This window comes from Xenopus laevis, chromosome 9_10S (genome assembly GCF_017654675.1).
Source record: "Xenopus laevis strain J_2021 chromosome 9_10S, Xenopus_laevis_v10.1, whole genome shotgun sequence".
Lineage (NCBI taxonomy): Eukaryota > Metazoa > Chordata > Amphibia > Anura > Pipidae > Xenopus > Xenopus laevis.
Genome location: NC_054388.1, coordinates 106146127 through 106164324, shown reverse-complemented (window position 1 = coordinate 106164324; position 18198 = coordinate 106146127). Strand labels below are relative to the sequence as shown.

The 18198-nt window shown below is 40.5% G+C and overlaps 1 protein-coding gene across 1 annotated transcript; it reads left to right on the top strand.

Moving 5' to 3' along the window:
* Positions 1 to 36: 36 nt before the first annotated feature.
* cops3.S (COP9 signalosome subunit 3 S homeolog) lies at positions 37 to 16732 on the top strand. The gene is made up of 12 exons (XM_018239316.2): positions 37 to 240; positions 4834 to 4963; positions 5772 to 5884; positions 5981 to 6030; positions 7391 to 7483; positions 8672 to 8851; positions 11312 to 11452; positions 14276 to 14449; positions 14548 to 14634; positions 14893 to 15006; positions 15710 to 15790; positions 16434 to 16732. Exons 1-12 carry the CDS (start codon positions 186 to 188, stop codon positions 16485 to 16487), a joined length of 1272 nt encoding a protein of 423 aa, XP_018094805.1. The 5' UTR covers positions 37 to 185; the 3' UTR covers positions 16488 to 16732.
* Positions 16733 to 18198: the final 1466 nt, after the last annotated feature.

The following is an 18198-nucleotide window of genomic DNA, read 5'->3' as shown; positions in this document are numbered from 1 at the left end:
AATCTCGCGATAGCTAGTGATCCGGAGATTCTCGCGAGATGTTACACCAGTGACAGCGCGCGGGCCGGTGTGGGCTCTCGCGAGATTAAGCGCTGTGTGAGTGAGCCTGGCCTGTGCTCCACTCTGTTCCTCCCGCTCCGCTCCCGGCTGCAGTTCCCCGCGGAGGGAGGCGGGATCCAGGCGGCATGGCTTCCGCACTGGAGCAGTTCGTGAACAGCGTGAGACAGCTGTCTTCCCAAGGTGAGGACTCATGCTGAGCGAGGAGCTGGGGCCTGTGCTGCTGAGTTTAGTAGTACCTGCAAGTGGGAGGGGCCGCCTCTGAGGCGCTGCTCATTGGGTGCAGAAGGGGTGCGAGAACCCATATGTCATATGCAGCTAAACTAGAGCCCTGTGTTATGTATATGACTATAGGGCTCCCATGTTCTTCCTGTCTGCTTCCACTGGCACCTTGAGAGCTGTAGTAGTTCTGCCGCTTAAAGGAGAAGGAAAGGCTAAGATTAAGTAAGCCTTATCAGAAAGGTCTATATAAATACACCAGTAAACCCTCAAAGTAATGCTGCTCTGAGTCCTCTGTCAAAAGAAACACCACATTTCTTTCCTTCTATTGTGTACTCATGGACTTCTGTATCAGACTTCCTGTTTTCAGCTTAAACCTCCAGGGCTAGGGCTTGAGCATGCTCAGTTTGCTCCTCCCCTCCCTGCTGTAATCTGAGCCCAGAGCTATAAGTGAGCAGGGAGAGACTCAGGCAGGAAGTGATGTCACGCCAAGCTAATATGGCAGCTGCTATCCTAAACAAACAGAGCGCTTCTAGAGCTTTTTACTCAGGTACAGTAAAACATTCTACAGAATAAATATAGCATTCTAGCTTGCACTATTGCAGCTAATCTATTGGCATTAAACTGCCTCCGTAGCTTTCCTTCTCCTTTAAAGGAGACATATTGTGTAAAAAACAAGAATGTACTAGTGCATTATACTCCTTTAGATGTAGAAGAATTGTGCTTAAAAATGTACTGTTTCAAGCTGGTTTATTGAATATTTCTTCAAAAACCCTAATAATCCCTCCCTTCCACTTCCTGCTCCCTGAATTCCCAGGCTGTGCAGGGGAGCCAGCAGCTCTCAGGTCACTGCGCTGTAGGACAGGAACCAATCAGCAGCTAGCAGTACCTGATAGGGAACTGAAGCCTGTCTGTGCTTGTGTGACTGCAGGGCTGTGATTGGCTGTCCCCCTCCTACTGTGCTTCTGGCAGGGACCGTTAGGACACGCCCACAACTCATTTGAAACAGACAGTGACCAGAGAACATTTATAGGGAGCTCCAATAAAGGGGCTATTTTTAAAGATAATATTTTTTAGCACCATGTAAAAAGCAACACCATGTATTACTTATAATTGCCTACACATTTATCCTATACGTCTCTGTACATCAGCAGTGTTTTTACTGGCCTACAGATTAAACAAGGCTTGTATTTCATCAAGCTAAATGGTGATTGTCATGGGAAATCTATTATTTACTGTACTTCTGCTCCTTTGTGTGTAAACAGGGGGCTCCTCTATAAACAGCTGCACCCCCAAAATTCCAGGGGACCCACTTGTGTCTGCTGCCAGCTCTGTTAGAATGGTGGTGCTGGGGTTGTCATTGCTTTTTTAGGTTTTTATTTACATTATTTTTCCCCCAATTATAAACCACTAATGGAAAATCTAGTTATTACTCGACTACCTCCCCCTTCTCTCCATATGAACATGGTAATTCGATTGAAGGCAGATTATAAATTCTGTATAAACAACCCATAAACTTGAGCCTCTTACACGTTGAATGATAGTTAAAGCTTAAAGAATATTATCCCTAAACCTAAGGTCTGGGCTAATAGAGCCAGCAGTCAGGTTGGGGGTACATTGTTTTTTTTACTACTTGTACCTCCAACTGGAGAGACCCCACCTTTGATTGGGAATAATATTTTTGCTTTACAAAGAAAAAAACATTTTTAGAAGTTTTATAAATTAGTACCAGCCCAAGGCAACCGCAGCCCTTTAGCAGTAAAGATCTGTGTCTCCAAAGATGCCCCAGTAGCTCCCCATCTTCTTTTCTGCTGATTCACTGCACATGCTCTGTGCTGCTGTCACTTACTGAGCTTAGGGACCCACTCACAATATACAGTACACATAGAATAGAAATGTCACAATATAAGGCTAATTAGTAATTAATACAGATAATTACTACATGGCAGCACAGAAACCAGTGCAATTAGCATCAGAATGTAATAATCTGCTCTGTAGCATTCGCTTTTATGACACGTGAACCTCGCTTTCTGCTTGATGATTTGCAACGACCCCTAACCAGAGCTTTTCAACAGCAGCCCAGAGCACACTGAGCATGTGCAGTGCCACTGACACTCCTAACAAGATCCAAGATGGTGAGCTCCTGTGCAAAACTGTGAATCATTGTTGTAGAGAATCTGAAAATTTAGGTTGTCGCAGCAAGTTCAGTCTACAAAATACGGCATTTTCTACCCGTATTTGTTTTTAGGATTTCATTTTCTTTTGATATGAGGAGCAGCTCATTATAAGACCGCTTATGTGCGAACTTGTTTTCTAGCTTCTCCTGTGCCTGTTCAACCAGTAAGTTAGAAAGTGAAAGTGGTTTCATTTTCTTTATAATTCAATGGACAAAATGTTTGCTTAGCTGAAGCCCATTGACTTAGGTCATGCTGAATAATTGAGTAAACTGCCCTTTAATGAACCATGGGTTGCCATTTTCATTAGTCAGGGGCCACATGTGAGTCTCCTGATGTATCTTGTTCATCACTGCTGTTGAAGTGTTAATAGTACTAAAAATCTGATTTGGAAATGGCAAGGCTGTGGTCGTGTTCATAATTGTGTTAAAGGGGTGGTTCACCTTAAGTTAACTTTTAGTATATTATAGAACGGCTAACTGTAAGCGACTGTTTGATTGGGCTTAATTTTACTTATCCTTTAAAGTTTGTGTAGTGGCACACTGCTATAATTATTAACATGTATTTATGTAGCGCCAACATATTGCGTAGCACTGTAAAGTAAATGTGATTATACAACTAAATCACATGAATTCTATACATAGAACATATGGAGTTACATACATCACAATCAATAAAGGTACAAAAGGTGAGGAAGGCCCAAAGCAGAAAGAGCTTACACTCTAAAGGGAAGGGAGTAATACACAAGGTGTGGGAGTGGGCAAGATCGAATTAAGTGGGTGAGAAATGTGGTACTGTATGTGGTGTTGCGTTTGGTAGTTAAGCAGAGTGAGGGGAGGCTTCTCTAAAGAAATGCGTTTTCAGAGATTTCTTGAAAGCAGAAAGGTTGGGAGAAAGTCGGACAGACCGTGGGAGAGAGTTCCAGAGGAGGGGTGCAGCCCTTGCAAAGTCTTGAATGCGAGCATGTGAGGAGGTAATGAGAGAAGAGTTGAGTAGCAGGTCAGTAGAGGAGCGTAGTAAGCGAGTGGGTGAGTATAAAGAGATGAGTTCAGAGATGTAGGATGGGGCAGAGTTATGAAGTGCATTGAATGTCAGGGTCATTAATTTGAATTTGATTCTGAAAGGTAATGGAAGCCAGTGCAGGGATTGACAGAATGGCGAGGCAGAGGAGGAGCGGTTGCTGAGGTGTATGAGCCTCGCAGCAGTGTTCATTATGGACTGGAGAGGTGACAGTCTCTGGAGGGGGAGGCCAATTAAAAGAGAGTTACAGTAGTCTAGACCTGATATGATGAGAGAGTGAATAAGAATTTTGGCAGCATCTTGGGTGATAAATGATCGTATTTTGGAGAAAATTTTTACTTCCTTGTTTTGTGACAAAAATACATGATTTTAAGGATTCATATTTGGTTCGGCCAGGCACAAGGATTCGGCCAAATCTTTCTGAAAATGGCCGAATCCTGCCTGAATACCGGTGCATCCCTAGTTTAAATAACCTACTAATACTTTGTCACAGCCAGTGGATAAATGTCACACATTTGTCTTTAAAACACTGAGTGGTTTGTTCTTCCCAACCCAGCGCTTCTGTTCCCCGTCATAATTTACTGCCCAGTAGTGAATATAAATGGGCCATTCAAGTTATGGAGGGGGCAGTTCATAGTTTAAAGGCGTGGTTTGCCTTTAGTATGTTATACAATATCCTGTTCTTAGCAACTTTTCATTTGGTCTTCATTTTCTATTATTGTTTTTGAGTTATTTACTCCCTTCTGCCTCTTTTCAGCTTTTAAATGTGGCTTATGGACCCTGGAAGCTAAAAAAAATTATTACTTTTCTGTTACAATTTTTATTACTTAACATTCTCTCCAATTTATCTTCCAACCACTGCCTAACTGCTTGGATGTATGAGAGCCTTGTAAACAGCTGCTGAACCCAATAATTCAAATACGTGTATTGGACCTGTTATCCAGAATGCTTGGGACCTGGGGTTTTCTGGATCATCTGTTATCCAGAAAGCTCCAAATTACGTAAAGGGCATCTCCCATAGACTCCATTATAATCCACTAATGCCAATTTTTTTAAATGATTTCCTTTTTCTCGGTAATAATAAAACAGTACCTTGTACTTGATCCCAACTAAGATATTACTAAGCTGGCTGGACAATCCCAACCAATGTCTGTGTATCAACTATATTAGTCACTTATTGTCCTGCCTTGCTCCAACTCATACTCTTATGTAACAGGGATTCGGTTTATGACTATAACTGAGCAAAATGTGCCTTTATTGTTCCATTACAGGCATTTAATCACATGCACACACAGACAGGGGTATTATGCAACATTATGTTTCTGTGTTCTTTGAAAATATATATATATTTTTGTTTTTATAGGGCAAATGACACAGCTATGTGAACTAATTAACAAGAGTGGGGAGCTACTAGCAAAGAACCTCTCTCATCTGGACACTGTTCTGGGGGCGCTGGATGTTCAGGAGCATTCTCTCGGGGTCTTAGCTGTTTTGTAAGTAGCTTTTGTGTTTGGTTTGCTCTTAAAAGGGGAACTATCGTTAAATAAAAATTTAATATAAGCTTCAGCATTATGTAATAAAAAACTTTCTAAATACAATCAATTAGAAATTCTGTAAAGTTTCTGAAATAATCAAGTTTATCTTCACTATTCCTCTCTCAGCATCTGTTTCTCTTAAATCTGTCTTCATTCAGCAGTTGGGTGTCAGATGAATGATCCAATATTAATTATAGGGGGGCTCCTTTTGCCTGGAAGATGTATTAGAGCTCACTATTAAAATCACCAAACATCATGTCTCTCTACATGCAGGATTTGTGCAAACGGCAGTTATTTTGTTAGATTTTGTTTGTACTGGAAAGAAAGAGGCTGTTCTGATGTTCTTCTGCTTAGGAAAAAAATAAAAACCTTTCTCAAATCTTTCCTAAGTAGAAGAACATCAGAGCAGCCTCTTTCTTTCTCCTGACACCTTCCTTGACTACTTGGTGGTCAGACTGGTGGGAAACTGACCAGCAGGTGGCGCTGTTGTAACAAAATTCATTCATATTAACAGAACAGATTTCCCTTAATATCTTGGAATAAAAAATAAATAAATAATGAATGCAAATGACAAAAGTGCTTAGAATAGCCCCCTCATCAGTTTTACATTCACTTATTTTAAAGTTTTACTTATCCTTTAAGGGGACCAGACCCAAACCTCTACTGTGATTTGTCCTTTTTTTGTCCCTTTAAAGCATTCGGTAAACAGATCCATATGATGTTTAGTCAGTATAAATGCTGATTTCTGTCTGCTCTTTTTTTTAAGGTTTGTGAAGTTTTCCATGCCCAGTATTCCCGATTTTGAGACTTTATTTTCTCAAGTTCAACTCTTTATCAGCACTTGCAACGGAGAGCACATTAGATACGCGACAGATACTTGTGAGTATACTTACTAGAAGTGCGGCTGCTTTTCTTCTAAGCGCAGCAAATAACTGACTCTTGTGTTTTTTTGTTGTTTTTTTGTGTTGTCTACAGTTGCTGGTCTCTGCCATCAGTTAACAAATGCACTTGTGGAAAGGAAGCAGGTAAAACCTCTACATTCTCTTCTGAAGAAGCCACTCTGATGGGAGCTGAAACAGTTCAGGATTACTCCAATTGCTTTAGAGTAATCACTGCTAAATACCATGTGTTAGAACTTGGATGAATGAAAATATTTATAGACCAATAGCTAGTATACACCTGTTGATGAACATGGACTATTCTGGTATTACTATTATTTTCAATATTTCAGTCGCTTTGTACCAACAGTTTGTTTATTCCTCTGAGTTACATTAAAGGACAAGGAAACCCTCAGGATGAGTCTTAGCCATGTGCTAGGGTGCATTAAAGGAACCGCTGTGTAAAAATAAAAACTGGGTAAATAGGCTGTGCAAAATAAAAAAGGTATCTAATATAGTTAGTTAGCCAAAGATGTAATGTATAAAGGCTGGAGTGACTGGATGTGTAACATAATAGCCAGAACACTACTTCCTGCTTTTCAGCTCTCTAACTCTGAGTTAGTCAGTGACTATAAGGGGGGCCACATGGGGAACTTGTTCAGTGAGTTTGCAATTGATAGGGATGCACCAAATCCAGGATTCGTCCAGGGTTTGGCCTTTTTCAGCAGGTTTCGGATTCGGCCGAATCCTTGTGCCTGGACGAACAGATTCCGAACCCTAATTTACATATGTAAATGAGGGAAATCACGTGACTTTTCGTCACAAAAGAACAATTTTTTCCACTTTTTCCTTTCCTGACCCTAATTTGCATATGCAAATTAGGGTTCAGTATTAGGCCTAATCTTTCTTCGGGGATTTGGCCAAATCCCACATAGTGGATTCGGTGTATCCCTAGCAATTGATCCTCAGCATTCAGCTCAGATTCAAAAGCAAACAGTCATGACCCATATGCCCCCCCCCCCCTTAGTCAATGATTTGCTACTGCCTGGTAACCAATCAGTGGAAAGCAAGAGAGCTGCAAAGCAGGAAGTAGTGTTCTGGCTATTATGTTACACATCCAGCCACTCCAGCCTTTATACATTACATTTTTGTCTGACTAACTATATTAGAAACATTTTTTATTTTGCACAGACTATCTATTTACCCAGTTTTTATTTTTATACTGAGCTGTTCCTTTAAAAGTACAGATATATATTGGTCATTTATTGTAAATGCAACAATCAGAGCAGTCTCTCTGAGTTTGTAAATAGGATTGTCAGGGGAACCAAATAGCAGTAGTTGTAATTATTACATCACACGTACCAAGACCATCAATAATGATAAATAATTTGGGTGGGGGGGCGTACTTTAGAGGTTAGAGATTACAATCAGGTTAGCAAGGTTATGCTAAATGGCATGAATGATTTGGTACCAGATACAGTGTTAACCGAGATTTTGTCATGGACAGCCCTTGCGTGGAATCTGTGTTATCAGACAAGCCATAGACAAGATGCAAATGAATGCAAACCAGCTGACCTCAATCCACGCAGATCTCTGCCAGGTATGAGACTCAAACAGATGAGCATGTAGCAATGCAGTGTGATATTTAGTTACTTTTTCTAGCTCTGCTTAGTTAAAGGGATACTGTCATGGTAAAATGTTTTTTTCAAAACGCATCAGTTAATAGTGCTGATCCAGCAGAATTCTGCACTGAAATCCATTTCTCAAAAGAGCAAACAGATTTTTTTTTTATATTTAAAGGGGAAGTACAGTCTAAAATAGAATAAGGCTAGAAATGCTGTATTTTGTATACTAAACATAAAAATGAACTTACTGCACCGCAAGCCTAATCAAACAAATGATTTATGCTTTCAAAGTTGGCCACAGGGGGTCACAATCTTGTAACTTTGTTAAACCACCAAGACTGTGCACTTGCTCAGTGTGGTCTGGGCTGCTTAGGGATCGTCATAAATTATCAAAACAGCACAAGTCAAATAATATCTGCCAGAAGCCGATACAACAAGACTGATTAATAATAAGAATATGCAGACTGCACTGGGTCCTGTGTTGTCATTAAAGAAAGTAAAAATGGGATTTTTTTTTTTTGCCTTTACATGCCCTTTAATTTTGAAATCTGACATGGGGCTAGACATATTGTCAGTTTCCCAGCTACCCCCAGTCATGTGGTCTGATAAACTTCAATCACTCTTTACTGCTGTACTGCAAGTTAGAGTGATATCACCCCCCTCCCTTTTTCCCCCCCAGCAGCCAAACAAAAGAACAATGGGAAGGTAACCAGATAGCAGCTCCCTAACACAAGATAACAGCTGCCTGGTAGATCTAAGAACAACACTCAATAATTCAGGTCCTACTGAGACACATTCAGTTACATTGAGTAGGAGAAACAGCAGCCTGCCAGAAACGACTTTCCAATATACATTCATTTAATATTTTTAATATCTGTAAATAGCAGTTGAAATTAATATTTTTTTATTCCTCTCTATTCTCCGATTACGACTCTTGAAACTATGTAGCAGAAGTCGGTTCTTCTCCAGGTCTGTTATTTAGTTGTCTTCTCTTATATTGTTTCAGGAGTTGGAGCAGAGAATAGTAACAGCCACACTTATTTCATTCTTATTTGTAGCTCCTTTTTTAATTACACAGCTGTATGTATTTTCCGAGCTGTTCCAGCATAAGCAAATTTTGAATTACAACATTTGTTTTCTTACCGTTCATTTTTCCCTTGCAGCTCTGTCTATTAGCAAGATGTTTCAAGCCCGCTCTGGCGTACCTAGATGTAGATATGATGGATATTTGCAAAGAGAATGGCGCTTATGATGCCAAGCCCTTCCTGTGTTACTACTATTACGGAGGGATGATTTACACAGGCTTGAAGAACCTCGAGAGAGCGCTGTACTTTTACGAGCAGGTACAATTGTTTAGCTTTGGGCCAGTGCTGATCTATTAATGTAATGGTGTTTCTGTTGACAATCTGCAAATTGTTGGAGCAGCTGATAAATCATGGGGTCTAAAGGCCAACTCAATGTGGCATGTGGTCTATTGTATCTGGTGCTAGCCAAAATTATACAATGCACTGGTTTTTGTTCTGCAGGGTGCCACGAAAAGGTTATGGTGATTTCACCGACGTTTAAATGTTAGTTTTTCTGGGGCCCTGTTTTAAAGGGGTTGTTTACCTTTGAGTTATGATGTAGAGAGTAGGGATGCACCGAATCCAGGATTCGGTTCGGGATTCGGCCTTTTTCAGCAGGATTCGGATTCGGCCGAATCCTTCTCCCTGGCCGAACCGAATCCAAATCCTAATTTACATATGCAAATTAGGGGCGGGAGGGAAATCATGTGATCTTTTGTCTCAAAACAAGGAAGTAAACATTTCCCCCTCCCCCCCCTAATTTGCATGTGCAAATTCTGGTTCGGTATTCGGCAGAATCTTTTGCGAAGGATTTGGGGGTTCACTCGAATCCAAAATAGTGGATTCGGTGTATCCCTAGTTGAGAGTGATATTCTGAGACAATTTGCAATTACCCCTGGCAACCATGCATTGATTTGAATAAGAGACTGGAATATGAATAGGAGAGGCCTGAATAGAAAGATGAGGAATAAAAAAGTAGCAATAACAATAAATGTGCAGCTTAACAGAGCATTTGTTTTTAGAAGGGGTCAGTGCCCCCCATTTGAAAGCTGGAAAGAGTCAGAAGAAAAAGGCAAATGATAAAAGGACCAGTAACACCACATTTTTTTTTTTTTTTAATTCGTTCTTAATTCGTTCATATACAACGGAAAAAAAAACTCACAAAGACAAATGAAACTTCGAAATCACTAAGTCTTTATTGAGAAATAACTTACCGAAACTCCCCTTGTGCTCCTCTTCAGAAAAGGCGATCCATCGTGCGGCACAACGATTTCTCCTCCCTGTCTTCCTTGTAGGAGATAGCCAGGGAGGAGAAATCGAGCGCAGCGTGATGTATCCGTTGCCCTGTCGCCTTTTCTGAAGAGAAGCGGAGTTTAGGTAAGTTATATTTAATAAAGTCTTAGAGATTTCAAAGTTTAATTTGTCTGTGTGTTTTTTTTCGTTGTATACTAACATTTTTTTTAAATTGATGTTACTGGTTCTTTAAAATCTATTAAAAAAAAAAAATAATGAAGACCAATTGAAAAGCTTATAAATAGCCATTCTATAACATATTAAAAGTTAACTTTAAAAGGTGGTTTACCTTAAAGGAGAATTGAACCCTTTAGCAAAAAAAAACATTACCCCCACCCCACATAGACCCCCTCCCTCCTACCCCCCGGGGGAAATGCCCCTAACTTTTTACTTACCCCTCAGCGCAGAGTCAGGCATTGGAGTTCACAGCAGCCATCTTCAGGGTCTTCGTGTCTTCTTCCGGCACGTCTGCATTTTCCGACCATTTCGGCGCATGCGCAGTTGTCACAAACCGGTAAATTGCTCCAATTGCACCGCTTCGCCAGTCTCCCACTCAGCTCACCGAAGAACCAGAAGATGGCTGCGTGGAACTGATGCCTGACTCTGCGACGAGGGGTAAGTAAAAAATTAAGGGCATTTCCCCAGGGCAGTAGTTAGGCTGGGGGGAGGATGGAGGGGGGGTCTACGTGAGGTGGGGGGTAGGGTTTTTTTTTTGATAAAGGTTTGAGTTCTCCTTTAATGTTAACGTCTAGTATGTTCTAGAAAGGCCAATTCTAAGCAACTTTCCAATTGGTATTCGTTATCTATTTTTTATACTTTTCTAATTATGTGCCTCCTTCTTCTGACTCTTCCCAGCTTTCAGATGGGGGTCGCTGACCCCATCTCTAAAACAAATGCTTTGTAAGGCTACACATGTATTGTTGTTGCTACTTTTTAATACTGAACTTTCTATTCAGGCCTCTCCTATTCACATTCCAGTCTCTTATTCAAATTAATGCATGGTTGCTGGGAGAATTTGGACCCTAGCAACCAGATTGCTCAAACTGCAAACTGGAGAGCTGCTGAATAAAAAGCTAAATAACTCAAAAACCGCAAATAATAGAAAATTAAAACCAATTGCATATTGTCTCAGAATATCACTTTCTACATCATAGTAAAAGTTAACTCAAACGTAAACAACTCCTTTAAGAATATCTCAGTGTAGCATCAGTTATGCTTGCTGAAACATGACTGCTGTCAGAATTGTAGTATGATTTATTTCCCATCATAGCATGAGTTGTGTTGCAGTAACACGTTCTTAATCAATATAAAGAATTTTTTCCTGGATAGTCTTACTTTGCACGGCCGAGTCATAATAGGGTAAAGCTCCTCAAACAGTGAAATGTTAAGTATTTGCCTTAATTTATCTCTTCTCTCTGTAATCATTTTCATGTGTTTGTCCTGCAGGCTATCACAACTCCAGCCATGGCTGTTAGTCACATAATGCTGGAAGCCTATAAAAAGTATATCCTGGTCTCCTTGATACTCCATGGAAAGGTTCAACAGCTGCCTAAATATACCTCTCAGATTGTTGGTAGATTTATCAAGGTAAGCTGGAATGAGTCGATTGGCTCAAATGTTTTCTAGACAGTCTTCAGACAGAAAGTGTGTTTTGAATGATTGTGAGCTCTTGTGAACAGGGTCCTCCATGTGTTCTGTAATCTGTTTGTTATAATATAATATTATAGGAACCCTCCTAAAGAGAGAATCCCATTCACAATTAGGGTTGCCACCCAGCCGGTATTTTACTGGCCTAGCCGGTAAAACACCTGCCGGGCCGGTATTACAAATTTACCGGCAATGTAGCTGCCAGTAAATATGTAATACTCCTAACAAAAGCCCTCGGCCCGCCCTCAATTTGCTCAAAATTTACCCTTTTGCTGCCTTCTGGCCAATCGCGCATTCTGGCTCCGCCCTTTACATCATGACCCACCCTCTTTTACATCACGACTGTCCCCTTTTGCTTCATGGCCCGCCCCTTTGTTCCCGCCCCCTCCACCAGCCGGTGGAAATTTTATTAAAAAAGGTGGAAACCCTATTCACAATCCCCATTGCCCCCCCCCCATCCCACATAAACCCACTACTTATTCGAAAAAACTCACAATTCGACTGGGAGGTTATTTAAGAAAAAATTCTAAAGTCTAATATTCGATCTAATGGTTCCGACCCAAAAATTCGAATCGTATTAGTTTCATGCGAATTGTGTTTTTCTCCCGAAAAAAAAACCCCTTGAATGTCAGGAAGGCTATTAACATCTCCAAATGGCTCAGCGGACCTCTGGCTTTGACTTGTTATCACAAAAATACTGGGAGCACTCACTGATCCATACGGCTTGTCCTGCTGTGCTACCACGTGGAGACACCCCCGAAGTGTGAGAAATCCAATTGCATGGCTTAAACACGGAGCACTCGCAGGGCTAAAATCAGCACTTTATTAAATATTATTTAATATCATGAAGCGCACAGATACATGCTTGACGCGTTTCGTGGTCAAAACCACTTCCTCATAAGCATGATATAACACTGTCCACATGAACGCAAAGACACACCTCCTTAAAACTAGGGATGCACCGAATCCACTATTTTGGATTCAGCCGAACCCCCGAATCCTTTGCGAGAGATTTGGCCCGAATACCGAACCGAATCCGAATCTTAATTTGCATATGCAAATTAGGGGTGGGAAGGGGGAAACATTTTTTACTTACTTGTTTTGTGACAAAAAGTCGTGTGACTTCCCTCCCCCGCCCCTAATTTGCATATGTAAATTCGAATTCGGTTCAGACAGGCAGAAGGATTCGGCCGAATCCCGAACCAAATCCTGGATTCGGTGCATCCCTACTTAAAACATTAACCCTTACAGCCCAACACCCAATGGTTATCATTTAAAGGACATAATAAATAGAAAATCAAAATCCAAAAATAAGGGGCTTCTTCTCTTAGAGCGGAGTATCATGGTTGAGTGTGACAAATCTTACATTCAAATTTACATTAGAATCGGGGGATTAAAATTAGAATTTGTGAATTTTGACACTCGAAAATTCAAATTTGAATCTACTGATAAATATGTCCCAATGTGTTGCTGAATGTCACACAGACCTGCATGCAGAGTAGTGCAGCTCACAAGCGTCCTCTTCGGGATCTTCAGATGCGTTCGGTTAAGGACCATTGACACTATGGGGCAAATTTAACAACGGTTGAATTGAAAATTCAAATTTTTTTATGGTCAAAACTGTCAAATTTGACTAGGGTTTTGATTAGAGTTTTTAAAAAAATGTTTTCAAGATTTATCATACTCTGGCCATTTAATAATTCAAGTTAGACTATTTGCCACCTAAAACCTGTCGAATTGCTGTATAAGTCCCAGGGACCAATGTTTGCAGCCTTCCTGACATACAAGGTTTTTTCGGAGAATCAAGTTTTTAAAATTTTAATCAAATTCTATTCGAATTATGGATAAGCCGAACAAGGGATGTTTCAAATACAGTCGCCCGAAAAAGAGGAGATTTGTCGGCGGGCAACTAATCTCCCCAAACTGTCTTCCCGCCGGCGATTAACATTTTAGCAAAACCACAGAGTGTTTTGTTTTCCGAAGTCACACGAAGTTTCCTCGGGAGGTGACTTCGGAAAACGAATCCTCGTGAGGCAACTTCGGGCGACTGTGGAAAACGAATTGCTCCGAGTGCCATCCCGCTGGCGATTTACATTTTAGCCGATAGCAGTTCAGGGAGATTAGTCGCCCAAAGAAGAGGAGATTTGTCTCTGGGCAACTAATCTCCCCGAATCTGCCTGTGTGCCCTGACCCTTAGGGCCCGATTCACTAACTTCGAGTGAAGGATTCGAAGTAAAAAAAACTTTGAATTTCGAAGTTTTTTTTGGGTTACTTCGACCATCGAATGGGCGACTTCGACTCGAATGATTTGAACTAAAAATCGTTCGACTATTCGACCATTCGATAGTTGAAGTACTGTCTCTTTAAGAAAAACTTCGACCCCCTACTTCGCCACCTAAAAGCTACAGAAGTCAATGTTAGCCTATGGGGAAGGTCCCCATAGGCTTGGCTAACTTTTTTTGATCAAAGGATATTCCTTCGATCGTTGGATTTAAATCCTTCGAATCGTTCAATTCGAAGAATTTAATTGTTCGATCGAAGGAATAATCCTTCGATCGTACTATCTGCGCTAAATCCTTCGACTTCGATATTCGAAGTCGAAGGATTATAGTTCCTAGTGGAATATCGAGGGTTAATTAACCCTCGATATTCGACCCTTAGTGAATCGGCCCCTTAGTGTCGGACCGCACTGTATTCAAATCCTAAATGCCGTGTAAAATTCTGAAGAGCTGTAAATGAGTGATTATTCATGTTTCTTCACAGCCTCTTAGCAACGCTTACCATGAGCTGGCACAAGTCTATTCAACTAATAACCCAGCTGAGCTGCGGAACCTTGTGAGCAAACACAACGAAACCTTTACCAGAGACAACAACATGGGGCTGGTGAAGCAATGTCTGTCTTCCCTCTACAAGAAGAACATTCAGAGACTCACCAAAGTAAGTGCCTTTCACTCCTCGGTGACCAGTAAAAAACAATCTCCTTTTTATTAACAATGTTCATCATTTATTAAGTTATGGCTGACCTCTCATTTCAGACATTTTTAACGCTGTCATTACAAGACATGGCCAGTCGCGTTCAGTTATCTGGTGCCCAGGAGGCAGAGAAATATGTGCTGCACATGGTAAGAATAGAAATAGTTCTTTCCTCCAAAGTACCCTTATTATGTTATTGTGGCGTGAGCCAAACACAAATTGCCAGAGTAACTGTGGAGGGTCCAGACTGTACTAAGCAGTCTTTATTTTTTAAATAGCTATTATACTTTAATTGCATTTATTAGGCTACTTCAAGTATCTTTGGATTAAAAAAAACAGCAGCTGTGTAATTTGGATATACTGTATTTAGGCTATTGTGTTGTCATCTCTGCTTTTTCCTCTCCCAGATAGAAGATGGGGAAATATTTGCAAGTATTAATCAAAAGGACGGCATGGTGTGTTTTCATGATAACCCAGAGAAATATAACAATCCTGCGATGCTTCACAATATTGATCAAGAGGTGAGAAGTCATATAATATAGATATATAGATATATCTATATATCTATAGATAGATAGATATATATATACCCATCTAGTCTCTAGTGACCATAGAAATATGAGATATAGTTGACTAGCTTTCTTTTAAAGTAATCGTCATCTAAATGTCAAATGGGATTCGAAATCACAATATCACAATACAAGGAAGTAAAAAATGTTTTCCCCTTCCCACCCCTAATTTGAATATGCAAATACAGATTTGGTTTATTATTTGGCCGAATCTTTCGCGAAGTATTCGGGGGTTCGGCCGCATCTAAAATAGTGGATTCGTTGCATCCCTTGTTTTTTTTTATGTTCCATGAGCCATGATGAGACCAATTTGTTCTCAGTGATTGGAAAGCTAACTCATTTAGTGGTAAATCTTTAAAAAGGCATTAATTAAGGGGGTTGCTCAGAATCAGTTGTTATTGGATATACAATTAGTGACGTTTAATTAGCACCTCATTTAAGCACAGACTATGTACATTTTTCCATTCTTAAGTCTTTTTAATTGTGATCTAATTGAGCTGTTTTTGGACTGACCAATGCTGCTGTGTTCTATTGATCACCAGCTCAAAGTCTATTGGTAGATCAGGTGACCCTGGTTATGGGTTTACAAAACTGTACATGCAGTCTGTACATTGGCTGTTGTACTAACAAGTGTCTGGTGTTTTTTTTTCCCTAGATGCTGAGATGTATAGACCTTGAAGATAGGTTGAAAGCAATGGATCAAGAGATCACTGTGAACCCTCAGTTTGTTCAAAAGGTACGAGCTGATGACAGTGGAGCAGACGAGTAGGTTTGAGAATGTGAAACATGTGCTTAGTTGCTGTATATCACTTAAAGTTATGTGGGATAAATGTATACTGTCGCCACCCTTTAAAGGGATGGTTCACCTTTAAGGCAACTTTTAGTATTTTATAGAATGACCAATGCTTAGCAACTTTTCAATTAGTATTCACTATTTATTTTTTTTTATAGTTATTTGCCTTTTTCTTCTTCTAAATAACATGCTGTGTAAGGCTACAAATGTATTGTTATTGCTACTTTTTATTACTGATCCTTCTATTCAGGCCTCTCCTATTCATATTCCAGTCGTTTATTCAAATCAATGCTTGGTTGCTAGGGGAATTTGCACACTAGCAACCAGATTGGTTAAGATGCAAATTGGAACAGCTGCTGAATACAAAGCTAAATAACTCAAACACAAATAATAAAAAATGAAAACCAATTGCAAATTGTCTCAATGTGACTCTCTCCATCATACTAACAGTTATCTCCAAGGTGAACCCCTCCTTTAAAGAATATGGGATCATAAAACCACTGTGGGTGCCCGTTTGTTAGTGACTCTATTTGCTTATGTCCTGGTGATATCTTGTTCCTTGCTAAATAAGACTTTTCTATTACAGAGCATGGGGTCTCAGGAGGAGGATTCAGGAAGCAAACCATCCAGCTACTCTTGAAACCCAAGATCCCACTACATATTCCCAAGAAAGGTGGATAATCAGCAATGCAAAAACCTTCAGAATCCCCCACAATAAAAAAAAACACGTCTTCGGAAATAAGGACGAGCAGAGAGGGAAATGATCGTTTCTGCCTGGACATTTACACGGGAATGAAAAGCAAATATTTATAACGTTTTCTCTCTGCTCTGTATGCGTTACACTTCAAGGAAAACAATCTTTAAGAAATAAAAACCTGTTGTGAATTTCGCTCTCCTTCATGTATAAGAAGACGTTGGGGTTACGCTGCGTGGAGGGGTGTCTGACCTTTCCCATGAAGGCTACGTTCAGTTTTGAGCATCCAGGATCGTTTTGTGTATAGTAGTATCGTGTATAATGGCTGATGTGTTGGTAGGAGTGTGTCACTGAGGCACAAGGTAATTCAGAAGCGGCTCCCATAGACGACACTTTTACCTTTACAATGAACAGCAGTCTGTGTGTGTGCGATAAAGGAACATAGTAAGTTTAGTTGAAAAAAGACGCACGTCCATCAAGTTCAAACCCTTAGCTCTGTTTTGACTAGGGATGCACCGAATCCACTATTTTGGATTCCTTCGCGAAACATTCGGCCTAATTGAATCCTAATTTGCATTTGCATATGCAAATTAGGGCTGGGAAGGGGAAGACTTTTTTTACTTCCTTGTTTTGTGACATAGTCACACGATTTTCCTCCCCATCCCTAATTTGCATAAGCAAATTAGGATTCAGATTTGGTTGGCAGAAGGATTCAGCCGAATATGAAACCTGCTAAAAAAGGTTGAATCCTGGATTCTGTGCCTCCCTAATTTTAACCTACCTATCTGCCAGTTGATCCAGAGGAAGGTAAAAACCCACTTGAACCCTCTCCAATTTGCCTCAGAGGGGAAAAAATTCCTTCCTGATTCCAAAATGGCAATGGGACCAGTCCCTGGATCAACTTGTACTATGAGCTATCTCCCATATCCCTGTATTCCCTCACTTGCTAAACACCATCCAACCCCTTCTTATACCTATCTAATGTATCAGCCTGTACCACTGATTCAGGGAGACAATTCCACATCTTCACAGCTCTCACTGTAACAAACCCCTTCCCAATATTTAGCTGGAACCTCTTTTCTTCTAATCGGAATGGGTGACCTTGTGTCAGCTGGAAAGACCTACTGGTAAATAAAGTATTAGAGAGATTATTATGCTTTCCTCATAGCTTAGATTTTCCATACCTTTACCAGCTTAGTTGCCCTTCTCTGTACCCTCTCTAATACAATAATGTCCTGTTTGAGTGATGGAGACCAAAACTGTACAGCATATTCTAGATGGGGCCTTACCAGTGCTCTATACAGTGGAAGAATGACCCCCTCCTCCCGTGACTCTCTGCCCCTTTTAATACAACTCAAGACCTTATTTGCCCTTGATGCTGCTGACTGGCATTACTTGCTACAAACAAGTTTATTATCTACAAGGACTCCATAATGGATTTGCCTAGTACACCATTAGGCATTGCTATCACTTACCTTATTTTCCGTTGCATCAGATTTGACTCCGGTGTTTTGGCGTCTGATCCGCCAGAATCGCACCGAAGTTGCCCATGTAGTTCTACCCTAAGGGTATAAGTGGCCTGGATATTGTCACGTGTAATGTGTAAGAAAAGGTAGTATGGTTCACAGTCAGGGCCAGATTTCACAAAGCGGCACCC